This window comes from Camelus bactrianus, chromosome 9, assembly GCF_048773025.1.
Source record: "Camelus bactrianus isolate YW-2024 breed Bactrian camel chromosome 9, ASM4877302v1, whole genome shotgun sequence".
NCBI classification, from domain to species: Eukaryota; Metazoa; Chordata; class Mammalia; order Artiodactyla; family Camelidae; genus Camelus; species Camelus bactrianus.
In genome coordinates, this window is record NC_133547.1 from 45,408,832 (window position 1) to 45,423,374 (window position 14,543).

A 14,543-nucleotide genomic window follows, 5' to 3' on the forward strand; every position below is an offset into this window, starting at 1 on the left:
GCTAAGCCCTGCATCACTGTCAGGCCCCTGCTGTGTGGCCCTTGTGTGCCTGTGGGATGCCAGACCAGTCAGGGGTGCCCACAGAAACAGAGACTGTGGACTTGTTACTTCATCAGCTCCAAATGGAAAGCATGGTTAGATTCAGAAAGAGGATTAAGGTAGGTCTTGTTCCTGGAACTTCTCCTGGAGGGTGTAGCACAGCGTGACAGAAAGAGGAATTAGGGGACCTAGGCATTAGGGCTAGTCATTCTGCTCACTACCCAGGTGACATTAGAAGAGCCACCTTGTCACTCTGGCTTCTGTAGAGTGATGCCGGACAAAATGACCTCCGAGGTCCCTCCCAGTTCTCAGAGTCCAAATTACAGCAGAACTGATAGACAAAGAAAGTCAAACCAGAATTAGTGGCTGCAGGCCCAGAAAAGTATTTCCTTATTCTGACTTTCAACTTCAGAAGCCAAAACCGATCCAAAAGAGGAATAATGAGTGGGAAATTACAGGTGTCTTCTAAGGAGTGCCTGAACTTGTCTTGCCTGGGAAGAAAATTCTACATCAAATGGTAGCATAATTTGTAGATGAGATTCACAGTGAACTTTTTCAGTCGTGCGCACGTGCATACAGACACGCGTGCACGCGTTCTCTCCAGCTTTTATCCATTAAAAATTATTTTATAGCATCAATACGGTAATGAATCTTTCGTTAGTTTATTATCTCGGGAAACAGAATGTATATGCATATATAGAAGTCACCACTATGTTACTAACATGGCAAGTTCTGTGGACTCACATCAGGGGACTTGAAAGATCTGGAAGGTTAGCCTTAGTTCTGGATACATTTTGAGAACTGAACTCTTTGAGAATACCATTTCCCAACCACGCTGCCTGCCACGTTCTGTCTAGTTAGCCCTTGTATAAGTTTTTCCCATTATTCCTGATGAGACTTCTGGTCCCTGAGCTTGTCCAGTATGTCCTAATCTACCAAACTGGCTTCCTCCATTATCTGCCCAGGCTCAGAAACACGGCCAACCACAGACACGTTCCCTTGATCTTAAGCCTTCTCTACATCTTGCCAGCAAATTCTAATCTTAGTGCCTCACTGTTACCCCTGGAGGGCAGAGAGGTACTGGAGAACATCTTATAACTGAGCCCACTGGTACCCCAGTGCCTCACGGACCCACAGTCGAGTCTTGGTACTGCCCGGCTACCTTTACACATGTGCCTAGCTAGCCCCTCATTCCTTAGAGAGGCCATTTCCAATGTCTGTCACCCTGAAGTCCCCTGCCTTCTGCCTCTCTGCCTCCCTCTCAATGTATGGCCTTGTCTTTACTCTATAAAGAAAATAGACATCATACAGGGGACCTCTCCCCTTTATCTGCATCTGTATCCGTCTTTCCTTCCTTCTGACACACCGAGGTACGCTCATGACCGGGTTTCTGGGTTTCCACGACTCTTTCTACCGAGAAATCCTTGCTCAGGGCATTTGTTCTCTACTGCCTCTTCCTTCTCCCCTGGCTCTCTCTCTCAGCATTTAAACATGTTTGAACCTATGTGTCATTTTGGAAAAACCGGTTTTTGCCTTGTTTTTGTTTTGTCCTTCCCCAGCCAAACTTCCTGAAGGAGCCACTTACCTCTGTCTTCACTTGTTCGCCCCCTGTTGTCTCTAAACCCACTGCCAGCTGGCTTCACACCCGCTGCTTCTCCAAACATCCGTCCTCTTCTGGTTGCCAAAGTTTATGGATATTTTGGAGACCTTGTCCCACTCAGCCCCTTAGTGTTGACTTTCTTCTTGAAATTCTTCTTCCGTTATTTTCAAGACCTCTTACTGTTTCTTCTCCCACCTCACCGTTCTCCTCCAAGGCAATCTCTGCTCCAGCAATACAGGAGCAACTGCATTTCTCTCCGTGTGCTCCTATGTTAGGAGTCTACCTCTTTCTCTCTCTCTTTCTCAAACAAACTTCATGCCCTTCTCTTTCAAGCTAACTCCTGCCAATCTTTCAAGATTTTCAAGGGCGCCCCAACCTCCAGACTAGAGGCAGTTTCCTGTCCTGTGGACCCGTAGCGTCCCGTGCAAACCCATACTTAGCACTAGGTTGCTGTCATTTTAATTTCCAGTTTACTTGTCTGGCTCTGTCATCTCATCGGTCCACCTCTTGACAACATGTATGGCCAGAACCTGGCATGAAGTGAATGGCCAGCAAAAACTGGTCGAATGGAATTGAACCCCAACACACTGGTGAAGTCCTACACTGGAGAGGACCCTTAATTCTGTTTCTAAAAACATGACAGATGACCTGCCCCTCTCTGTGACAACCTTCTCTCTTCCACTCGCACACTCCGGAAGATGCAGAATCTTGCTACTTTACAAATGCTCAAGAGAGCCCCCCTGGGTCCCTTCTCCCATGATGAATTTCCTGAGATGAATACAGAGAGAGGCATGGCTGGCTGATGGTGGCAGGAAGGTGATATTAAAAGCTAGTATCGACACAGTCGTCATATTTAAGGTCAGACAAGACACCTGGATTTTGAAGACAATTTCATGTATATCGTGTAGTTTGTTTGTTTTTTTGCATACTGTTTCAGTCATACATATGTTCCTTTTCATATTCTTTTTCATTATAAGTTACTATAAGATATTAAATATGGTTTCCTGGGGTATGTAGTACAAACTTGCTGTTTATCTATTTTATATTTAGTAGTTAGTATCTGCAAATCTCGAATCTCATCATGTATTTCTTTCTTTTTTTAAATGTAGTCTAGTTAGTTTACAATGTTGTGTCGGTTTTTGGTATACAGCACAATGCTTCAGTCATACATATACCTACATGCATTCATTTTCATATTCTTTTTCATTATAAGTTACTACAAGATATTGAATATAGTTCCCTGTGCTACACAGAAGAAATCTGGTTTTTATCTATTTTATGTATGGTAGTTAGTCGTCATGTAATTCTGGTGAGATTATAAGCTCCTTAAGATCAGGGGCCTCATTGTATTCCTAGGCACCTGGAATGTACTAGTTTTTCAAAGACGGCGCTCTGTGTGGGGAAAGATACATGTAAAACTAGGCCGAGTGCCCTGTTGCACCCCGTGGCACCCCACACTTTCCTGTCAGGGCCCCCACTTCTGTTCTGTGCTTGTGTCAGTCTCCCCACTATCAAAGCGCACGGCTGTGTCTGCGGTACTCATTTCTGGGTCCCAGCAGGTCACAGAGTGCCTGGCACATAGCAGGTGCTGCATCAATATTTATTGACGAACTGACTTTGCATGTGATGTTATCAACGAGCTGACCGTACAGATGACCTGCGGCACATGGGCCGATAGATGCAGATGCGTGTTCGTGTTCTGCATCCATATGTGGCTGGCTCGCTGGCTGGGCGGAGGTACGAGGTCTCAGGTGATGGGCCTAGTTGATGACTTAGTTCAGGCAAATGGATAGGAATCTCCCTGACTTGGGCTTTTTTTCTTGACCGCATTATGGATGTCTCACCACTCTAGAACACATAGAAATAGCCATTACACAAAACTCGGAGGGAACATGCAGATTCACGGATGGACGTTGCATTTAGATGTATGAGCTCGGTTCCTGGCCGGGCTCTGCGGCGTCTCTGAGGGACCTTATAACACACCAGCCTGCAGGTGCTGCCCGAGCAGTGTAACCAAGAGCCCCTCATTTCTGGAAAAGACCGCAGTCTCTTCCCATCTCTTCTTTATTTGTATTTTTCTGACTGTCCTGGAGATTACTAAAAGTTACTTTGTGTTTCCTACAAACACCTATTTCCCCTAAACCTTAAGTCTCTTCGAAAGTATATACTTTTTGGTGTTCAATTTTCTGCGGGTGTTTTCCAGCGCCAAGTCAGAAGAAACGCCTTTTCTTATGGGTCTAGATGCCAAAGGAGGAGGTGAGCTTCGGGGAACAGGGACCTATCATTTAGTGACGACATAGCAGGAAACAGGCTGTGGCACGTTCACCTGCATAAAATTGTTCAACAGTCACCAGCCTGGATGGCAGGCATTGTTATCACATTTTAGAGTCTCACCCCAGTTCACACAGTTCACAAAACCCTATAGGACAGCCTGGCCCCTGCCGTCTTTCCAGACTCATCTCCTATTACCTTCCTTTTTGTTTTCCAGGCTATGACCACAGGGGCCTCCTTGCTGGCCCCTGTGCCTGGCCAAGCTTGCTCCTGCTTTAGGGGCCTTGGAATTTGCTTTCCCAAGCTGTCGTCAGGGCTCACTCAAATGTCCCCTCCTTCAAGAAGCCTTCTCTGGCCATTCAGTGTAAAATAGCAGCCCCTTTATTCTCTAGTCCCTTGTCCTATTTCATTGTTCTTCTTGGGATTTACCGTACCCTTTGTTTTATCCATTCTACACGTGTGTGTCCACATATATGGATACATGTGTGTATATATACACATATACACATGTATCTTATATTTTCATCTTGAGGGCGAGTATCTCTGTCTTGTTCTCTGTGTGCCGGGACCCTAGACGGACACCTACCACATGGCAGGTACTAGATAAATATTGAGCGATGCTTCTCTCTCAGAAGGGAATGTTGATGCACCAACGAGTGTCATCAGACCTAAGTTCATCTCCCCTGGAGTTATTGGGAGGGCAGGATTTTCTGAGCTGACGCCTTTGGTCACCACCACTGTGCCCTGTCTCGTCGCTTCCTCAGGGCCTGAACCGGGACTAACCGCCTTTGCTCATCCTTTCACACCCAGGTGGACTTGAGGCGCCAGTGGATTTCCCAGATGGTGGAGGAGGTGCAGAAAGTTGTCCATCATCTGACCACAGAAGTCAGCCACCAAGACATTAGATTTCAAGCCATTCCTTATTCTGACACATACAATGAAAACATTAAGGTAAGTGGTCCCTTGTCTCTTAAGTGCTTATCCAGGGAGCCAGGAAACTTGGGTGGGTGGTCTCAGTATGGTGCGGGCACTCACACCACTGAGAGTACTTATAAGACCTCACGTTCCTGCAGGCATTCTTACTATTGACCATTTTACACACTCATTTCAGAGATGTTATCGCAGTTGAGGCCCCACATTCCTACTTTATAGATGATAAAAACTGAGGCCCAGCAAAGTCAGATAACTTCATCAAGTCATATTAGGCGCTCAGGCCAGAACTCCTGGGGCTTCTGATTCCAAAGCACATTTCCACTGTACTGATTAAAGTTCAGTTGGGCACACATTCATTTATCAAGCGCTCACTTAAGGGACTGGGGACGGGATAGAAGGAACTCAACGTTGGTGAGAAAATAGTTGAAAGTGATAGTCTGTGGGTTGCAGGTAGGGGAGGAAGAAAATGAAAGAGGTGGTCCTTAGGAACTGCGCAAGCAGCCTGGCCACCCTGTCCCTGCTGGAGTCCCACCGAGCTGTGAGCCCCCAGGGCCACGTGTGAGGACCGGCCCTCATGCAGCAGTGCAGTGTGGGGAAAGCCATTCTCCCAGAAATGATCTCACTCAAACCCGCACACAACCTAGTAGAACAGACACGATGGTTTGCATCCTCTTAGAGACGAGAGAAGTGTGGCCCTGAACCGTTCTGAATCCCTATGCTCCTTTATCTCGATTTTTCCTATGATGCATAAGAACGTTTTTCACTCGTGTTAAACTTCTATGTACTCATGCCCCAGCTCTCACACAAGACTGTGAGTTCCTTCCTTGTAAGAATCATGTTTATTGACTATTCCATTCTTAGCACCCAGCATTGGTGTGTGGCCCACGGTAGACCCTCCATTTCTGCTGAATGAGTAAGTAAGCAAAAGAATTAGTACCTGAACAAAAGATCACTGCTAGTCCAGTACATTTCAAGTCTGGAGAGCACAAGGGCCACCCACAAAGTTCCAGAACTTGTGGATTTGGGGACAGTTATCAGATTTTAGGAAATTTACCCCGGGATGAAATTGTAAAATCAAGCTGGGTCCTGGAATGTCAGAACGTTATCTGCCCACCTCTACCACCCCACCGACCTAAATAAGACAAATATAGACCAGTAACTGGGAACAGAAACATAACATCACTTTTCCTAGGACTGTATCTGAGGAAATTTCCTTCTGTAGTCTCACTTAGAATTCATAGCTTAAAATAGATCTTGTATTTATAGACATCGTGTTCTGCATGTGATATAAGTTTTGAAAATAGTTATAGCGGGGTATATAAAAAATGCCTTTTTAATTTTCTCTTGGACCAAACTCAGTAATTATTTATTTAGCATCATTTATGAGACTAATAACATGATAGCTGTGTTCTTGAATTCACATGGAAGTGGGTTCAAACAATGTGTAGATTTTTATTTTTTAATAATTTTAAAATAATGTATAGCCTTTTTATTTAATCCCACTCTATGTCCATGGACACCAGAAGTCACGTAGGCTCACCATCTAAAGCATCAAACTACTGTTCCCTGACAACGAGGCAGAATCAGCTGTTGCTGATTTGGGTGTGCACCCCTGAACTGGCCACTGACTGGACCCTGGGTAAAGGTTATCCAAATTCCATCGTCAGAACTTTCCATGGAAGGGAGGTGTCTCCAGCATGCAGCCAAGTGATAGGGGAACACGCGGGGTGGAGTAGGCTGCCGTGTGATGTGGTTAAAGGTCATTTCTCTTTGGTGGTACCATCTGTTGACCAGTTTGTTCTATGCCTTGGACTATCGGCCTGACCACTACTTACTCAGTTCCTGTAGAGACAGAGTAGGTAGACTCTGATTGTTCATGGTTTTCCATTAAACTTAGAATCATCCCAGTAGCTCACACTGTTTCAACAAACAGGCTTTTATTTCACCTGTGATTCTGCGAGGGTTAGTCATTAATACTGTCTGTGAGTCATCAGTCCAGGCAAAAAGAAAGGGAGGCATTTTTCAGAATTCTCTCACTTCCTCTCCCAACACCAGATATCTCACCCATCCCGGGGCATTTATACTTGACTAAGAACTGGGTCCTGAGAGAAAATTAACCATTGAACAAGCGATCAGAAGACCTCAGCTCAAGCTCCGGCTCTGCCACTTACCAGCTGTGTGTCCCTGGGGAGATCGCGAAGCCCCTCTGAGCCTCAGGTTCCTCATCTGGGAAATGTCAGCAAAGCCCAGCTCATCCTGTGACTGGGAAGATCAGACGGGCTAATGCAGAGGAGCTGCGGTGCTCAGTATGTGCAGAACGCAATGAGTGCCAGGCCCCTTCCTGCTCTCTTCCCCTGTAAACGCTAGGAGCCCTTTAGAGTTCCAGGTCCAGTTCACTCTTTGTCCTTGCAGACCCACGAAACCAAGGACTCAGTGAGTTCATTTCTTTGCCCGAAGCTTTCTGCGGGGCGGTGGCGGGACGGAGGCGGGATCCTCTGACAGCACGCAGCATGGCCCTGCCCTCTGGTCACATTGCCGAGGACTGAGCGTGTAACTGCGTGGCCTGGCTCAGCAGGGCGGCTCCCCGAGGACTTCTGTCACCTCCCGAGTCTGTGAACTCACACTCCTCCTCTCTGCTTCCCTGACCCAGGTTTTGGCCCCCACGCAGTTCCTCATCACCGTCCCAGTGAAAGGCCTGGCGGGCTACCGGGAGGCCCGGCAGCAGCGCTGGCGCTACTACACCCTGCGGGGCGCCCGGCTCCCCTGCCCCCTGCGGGACCCGGAGCGCCTGCAGCAGTGGCTGGAGGTGGAGCAGTTTGCCAAGAGCCTGTGGCAGTGGCACGAGGCCGACGTGACCATCGAGGGAGACATCGTGCCCGCCAAGGTCCTCCAGGTGTTCCGGAAACTTGTGGAAAACGCCATAGAAACCTGTCCCTTGTCAGGTGAGCTAATCAGTAAAAGCATAAGGGAAATGCCTGGATGGCCTGTTTGCTCTCAAATTCCCGTGCCCCGAAATTGAGGGAAAACTCACGTGTTTTTGTCATCTGTCCAATCCCCATAATAGCAATTAGCTCTGTTTTTTGTTTTGTTCTGCTGTGACACACAGAGTGGAATTCCTCCTCTCAGTACACATCCGCGGACTTGAGCAGATCACTGCCCTGGCATAGATAAGGCAGACTTTGGGTTACGCACCCTTTCCAAGATGTTAGCTTGGGTACTTTTGTGAAAAAGAACATTACTCATAAGCCTCAGATCTTTGTTATTAGCACATTTCCACTACAAAACCCTCCCACGGACCGCAGTATTCCAGTGTGTTGAGACAGCACATTTGGAAACCACTGACTTAAACCAAAACACAAAATCCAGAAGCCATAAAGAACTGATTAAGTTTGACAACCCCCAAATCTTAAGCTACAGTACAGAGTAGCATACGTGCACACACGCACACACACATATTTTTTTCATACAGGGTAAAACGGTGAATTTCAAACTGTGAAAAATGGCTAATTTCCTTAATGAGAAGAGTATTTATAAACCAATAAGGAAAGCTATAAGCAGACCAATAGAAATAATGACAAAAAAAAGATGACTCACAGAAAAAGAATATAAATGGCTAGTAAAAAATCGTGGAAGTCCCATCTAACACATGTTTCAAGAAATTTACATTAAAACACCTAGTAGACTGACAGATGAAAACTTGCAATCATGTTCATGCAGGGGTGAGTGTGGTAAAAACCAGCATTTGCATGCATTGTTCTTGGAAGTGTACATTGGTACCTCCTCTTTAAAGGGCAATCAGTCCATTTTTGCTTTGTTATGTCCTTGCCAATTCAACAATTTCAGTTCTAGAAATACATTCGTAGGGATACACGAAGAAATATGCACAGGGTCATATTGTCCCACTGTCAGGCTTTTAATAGTAAGTAGAAATCAGCCGAATGGCAAACAAAGGGAAACTGACTTCATACCTTGTGCTGCCTCTGCCTAGTGGACTATTAGGCAGCCTTTAAAAGGAATGAGATGTGTCGATACTAGATTGGAGACCCACACACCCTGCCTGCGTATCCGGGGTGCGTTTCTCCAAGAAGACTTCTGTTGGATTTTTCCTGGTCCTCTCAGAAGTAGCATCTTAACTAGATGATTTGAGAATGTAATCATTTAAGCCTTAGACACGGGAGGGTGACTAATGCCTTTGAAATTCCAGGGAGGAGAGAAAGAGCTTGGTTTTTTTCCACTTGGGGTTGGTTTTTGATGTTTTTTTAGATCCACTATCCAGAGCCCACAAGAGATTCTGTTTCTCTTAGTTCATGATTTTTCTGAAGGTATAGCTGTTCCTGATTCCAGGTTTGTGAGGAGCGGTTTCTCTTCTGACTCACCAGCGAGCGCAGCCCCAGGCTCGGCCCACAGCACCCCTCTCCCCTGTCCTCTCTGTGCAGTTTCTAGACACAGAAGCTGTCAGCACCGAGGCTGAAGGCCATCAGGGTATTTTCGCAATTCTCCCGCTTAGTACTTGCCTGGATGGGTGTTCCTGCTTCCTTGCTAGTTTCAAATGATGCTCTGGCTTTCTGGCAATCTCTTTCACTACTTAAGAAGTAATGTTTTTAAATTTGTATGTCTTATAGGCAGTGGGTTTGGGGCTCTCCATTCCAATATATTACTCTAACCAGAAATCCCTCCTTTTCATTTCCCTTTTAAAATATTTTGTTTACTTTTGCATTTGCATGTATTTCTCATGGATAGAGTAAATTGAAGTAAAAGAGAAATTAGGATCTAACACAGAGCGGGGGGGGGGTATAGCTCAAGTGGTAGAGTGTATGCTCAGCATGCACAGGGTCCTGGGTTCAATTCCCAGTACCTCCTCTAAAAATGAATAAGTAAACCTAATTATCTGCTCTCCACCAAAAATAAAAGAAAATGAAATTGTGATGAGGGTTAAAAAAATTTAACAAAAAAATTAAATTAAATTAAATTAAAAAAAAAAACAAAACAGAACCGGGGTGTGTATTACACACATACAGAGTTGTGAAAAATGCCCGAGCTACATAATTAAGTGAAAAACAAAACTGCTGAACAATATGCAATCCCATTTGTATAGGAAGAAAAGGACTTGTGTGTACTTTTTCTTATCTAGACAGAATAGTTCTCAACAATTCCGTAATGGAAACAGCTCATGTGTAATGGATCTTTACCACATATAGAATGCTTACACAGATTATTTGATTCAATACCCACAGCAACCCTATTAGAGTAAGAATCACTTTTCTAACTGTCCTGCAGGTAAGAGAACTGAGATTTAGAGAGATTGAGTAACAGGCTGAAGGTCCCAAACTGAGGGAGCTGAGCAGCAGAAGCAGGGTGTGGGCCAGGCAGGCTGGTTCCAACACTTGCTCACCTCCGCAGTTTGCAATACTGGTAATAGTGAAAGTGCAAATGAGAGATTCAGACCCAGCCAGGTTGGCGAGGTGCTTTCAGTAAATAATGCTGAAGCGCCAGACGTTGTCATGTTCCTGTCTGGGCATCTCTGATGAGTTGCAGACAATCAGCTCTTTATCACATCCCAGCCAAGGAAAGGAGTGTTTTCCTTTTGAACAACCTAACACAATTAATGAATGAGCTTCCACTTCCTTCTCTGAGCCAGGAAAAGCAAAAGACTAGATCCCAGTTCAAGACAGCTCATCCTTACCTGTCATGAAGGCCACCAAACAAAAAATTGCTGTGTGTCTTTTGAAAGAAGAGGGAACCAATTAGAAATGAATTCTCATATCTGAGCTGGAAAACTTTCCCAGATCCATTTATTTTCTCTCCCTCTCTTTGCCTGGTTGGAAAAGACAGGGAGGGCTTCCTTCTGCTCACTTGACCCTTTAAGCCAGCGGCTATGACACACTTTGAAGTGTCTTATGATTACAAGGCTTATGATGATAAATACATTGGAGGTGAGGCTGGTTAACACATGGTGGAAACAAATACCGTCTCTGAGGCTGTGACTCGGATAAGAGACAGGTTAAGCCGAGCTCTACCAAAGGCAGACGAATAAGTAAGGGGTCCGAGGCCGTCCTAAAGGGGGTCATACATCGGGGTGGAATGGAGGGGTTAGAGAAAAATTCTTGGATTTCACTTCCAGTAGCAAAAACTGTACCTTTTCCTTGTATTCTGTGTCTCTTTTGAGTTGAGCCTTCTAAAAAGAACCTATTAATTTTTTTTTTAAAGTATCATTAAAGAGCTGGGGGAGACTGAAGAAAGAAAAAAGAGAACCCCACTGGGGTGGGGTTGGGTATAGCTCAGGGGTAGAGTGCATGCTTAGCATGCTTAAAGTCCCAGGTTCAATTCCCAGTACCTCCACTGAAAAAAGTAAAAAATAAAATACATTTTTAAATAATAATAATTTTTTTTAAAAAGAAAGAAACCCCTACCAACAGTGAGATTTTCCAGCAAGGCTTCTATTAGTATTTACTTGGCTAATTGTCTAGTGTTGACATAAACACACCGCCCTTGGTGAGATACTGAAATTGTGAAAGTTGCCCCACCAGTTACAAGGAGCCAGTTGGAGCCACAGCTCCCAAATTCCTTCTTTGAAGGCTGGGACTGAGCCCAGTTTTGTCTTCTCACTGTCCGTCTGTCATTTCCCACCAGGTAAGGTCAGCATGCTGACGGACAGCACTGTGGTTCGCGTTGCCGTGGAAACATCCTCAGGTCAGGTGGAAGTAGAGCTGACCCCCTCAGTGGAGATCCCCACCGCCTGGTCCAAGAAAGCCCAGTGGCCTTCGTGTCTGAAGCGCTGGCCTGCCCCAGAGAGAGTGCAGTGCATCAAGGTATCAGCGTGCAGGGCCCCGGCCCACCAGAGACGCTCTCAGCCTAACCAGCCACGGCACCGCTGGCTGCCAGCCAGCTCCGGAAGGAAACTGGGACTTCACTAGGTCCCCAGAACCTGCAGTGGCCCCCAAGAACCTGTTATAAATGCAGATTCCCGGGCCCTGCTCTGGACCTCCTGAATGAGACTCGGTGGGCAGGGCCCAGCAATCTGTGTTCTCACACGCCCTCCAGGGGACTCTGGGGCAGGCTCAAGTGGAAGAAGCACTGCCCAAGAGAAAGTGGACACAGCCTCCCCAGTTAATTGCCCACGTGCCGGGGCTGGCCCTGAGGCTCCCTCCGTGTCCCCACGTGGGATGGGCTGCCCGCCCGGCAGCAGGTCCCCGACTCTAGTGGACTGCTTCGGAGATGGCTTTCTCCTCGGCCAGCATCATCCTTCTCATTTCCCACTGTTTTTCTCTTCCCCCAGTCATTTGGGTTTAGCTTGTTGGCCTGTTCAAACTATCACTGGCAGCTGAGCTTCCTGCGGGCCGAGCAGGTGCTGCTGGAGCAGCTGGATGAGGACGGGGGCTGCCGCAGGAAGTGCTTTCAGGCCCTGCGGCAGATGAAGGAAGACGTCTGGTGTCCCGGGAAGAGGCCTGTTCTCACGTCCCACCACCTGCAGGTGAGTGTGTGGCCGCAGTCCAGGCGGCCAGGGCTACTGGGGCTGGCCGGGTCCCTCTGCATCCTGCATAGGGTGGCCAGAGCCCCTTGGAGCAGGGGGCTGTGTGTGACAAATAGGAGGGGGCACTGGCGTCTGCATTTGCCATCTCACAAATGATCACTCCTCATGGAGGTACACAGCCCTGCCCGGCTGTGGGTGTCCACAGCACCTCTGCCCAGGGTCACTGTCCTCCGCCTCTTCCCTCTCCCCTTCCAGTTCCCCTCTTCCCTTTTTTCCTTTCTGTCTCTCCTTCTCTCTCCACCCCACCCCACTCCCCTCCCCTCCTCCTTTTATTTCACTCAACCATCAGCAAACCAACACAAGTGCCCGCTATGCTGCTGAGGTTCAGAAGTGAATTACAGTACATGGTGTCTTCCCTGAGAAATCTATAGTCTGGTGAGTTGCTGGAACCTCAGCTGGATCCACATTTACCCTCATGGTATGACTCACTCAGGCCCCACCTGAGCCCAAGTGCAGCCACTTAAGACACACACTCTGTGCAGAGGAGGAAACCAGGAAATGTTGGGCAGAAACATGGCGGCAAACCTCAACTTCCCAGTTGCAGATCATCAGGCGACGGTTTTCCCTTGCTCCGCCTCCCCCTGCCCCAGACCCAACATTATACAGCCACGAATGCAGTCACTCACTCGCTCAGCCAGTGTTTACTGAGATCTCCGTGGGCCCGTCGCCTGCCCCCGGCACCTGCTCCGTGCCGTGCACCTGGAGGTACAAGGTGAACAAACGCAGACATGCTTCCTGCTCTCGTGGAGCTTGTGGTCCAGCGGGGGAGACAGGCTTGGTCAGACAGTCCTGCAGGTGTGCATGGAATTGTGCCACGTGGGGAACGCTGGGGAGGAGCGTTGCTCTTTGCAGGCTCAGGGCAGCAGAACCTCACCCGGACTAGGGGATCAGGGGCTCCCCCTTTGACCACACTCTCAACTCCTCTTTCTCAAATTTCCAACAACACATGGTGAGCTGGACACTCACGCAACACCGAGTGCAGCTCACTGGGGTTGGGAGGTAGCAGACTCTTGCAGACTGCACCCCCAGAGCTAGCATCCTTCAAGAGCTTCAGCCCTTCTCCCTGACCTTCCGCACAGGGGAGAGCAGGTCCCTGGGGCGTGGGGCACCTTCCTTTCACGCTCCTCCCTGTGCCTCATCTCATTCAACTATTTCCCAGCCCTGTGTTCCTCTTTCAGCTCGAAGGCAAGCTATTTAAGGGCAATCAGCGCCCTTCTTATCTCTCCCTGTGCTTTGTATGTAGTAGTTGCTCAGTAAATATTTACTAATCCTACGAATGAGTGACTTCACATTTTATTCCAGTTTTCCCTCTACAAAATTGCTAGCATTTGCTCTGTTTTCTTATCTTCTCTGATAACCTCTTCTCCCTGACCTGCCCAAGAATCTATCAACGTCTCATGCTGGGGCCTCTCTTTTCTGTTTCATTATTCTCAGTGTGAATGCACACACCCTAAAAACACACCCCTGTTCTCCTGGATTGAAGGCACGTACTTTCTGAAGATAGTTTAATACATTTGGGGGATTTAGCTTGCTTCTTGCCTGCCTTTCTGCAGGCCACCCTAGGCAGAGTCAGAGCTGGGAGGGAACCTCTTCTGTCTCATATCAAAACTCGTACTCTTAACCGTTGAGTTCGTTGCTCCGCAATTAAGATGGATAGAAACGCTTTCAGTAGCATGGGTGTTTTCGGCAAGGTTGAATAGGGCCACCACGGGCCTCGCAGCCCTTGACTGCTCTCAAAACTGCATTCCATCCAGGATTTACTTGTATTCCTGTGGCTCCTAAATCATTTGGAGGATTTCAAGGCAACTCCTTCAAGGTTCTCTGTTTCAGTCTTCCCTAATCCACCCACATGGCAGAATAAAACTGTGCATTCTCAAGAATGGGCATTTTAAAAGGGGGTTATCTGTTGAGAGACAGAAAAAGCACTGGCTGCCTTTTCCACTAGTCTTCCACTGCTGGTCCAAGGGCAGAATTCTCCCACATGTTGGGACTGGGATGGACGTGGCTGATGGCAGTGTGGTGGTAGGCAACATTCTGGATGAAGCTTGAGCGCTCAGATCCTCGCCAAGGCTTTGATCTAGGCTTTAAAACAGCACCAGGAAGGATGTGCCAGTCGTGGTCCCCTCACTTTAAGGCTGAGCCTCTCCTGTAAGGTCTTCACCTCCTTCC

At 47.4% G+C, this 14,543-nt stretch overlaps 1 protein-coding gene across 10 annotated transcripts in view; it reads left to right on the top strand.

The window, feature by feature from the left end:
* The window catches only part of MAB21L3 (mab-21 like 3), a 261,064-nt gene that overhangs the window by 38,515 nt on the left and 208,006 nt on the right, over positions 1-14,543 (top strand). For all 10 annotated transcript variants that reach the window (XM_074370260.1, XM_074370258.1, XM_074370261.1 and 7 more), the window contains exons 3-6: positions 4,721-4,861; positions 7,494-7,785; positions 11,474-11,652; positions 12,120-12,314. In XM_074370260.1, the coding sequence (XP_074226361.1) occupies positions 4,721-4,861; positions 7,494-7,785; positions 11,474-11,652; positions 12,120-12,314 (807 nt within the window). The remainder of the gene's footprint in view (positions 1-4,720; positions 4,862-7,493; positions 7,786-11,473; positions 11,653-12,119; positions 12,315-14,543) is intronic.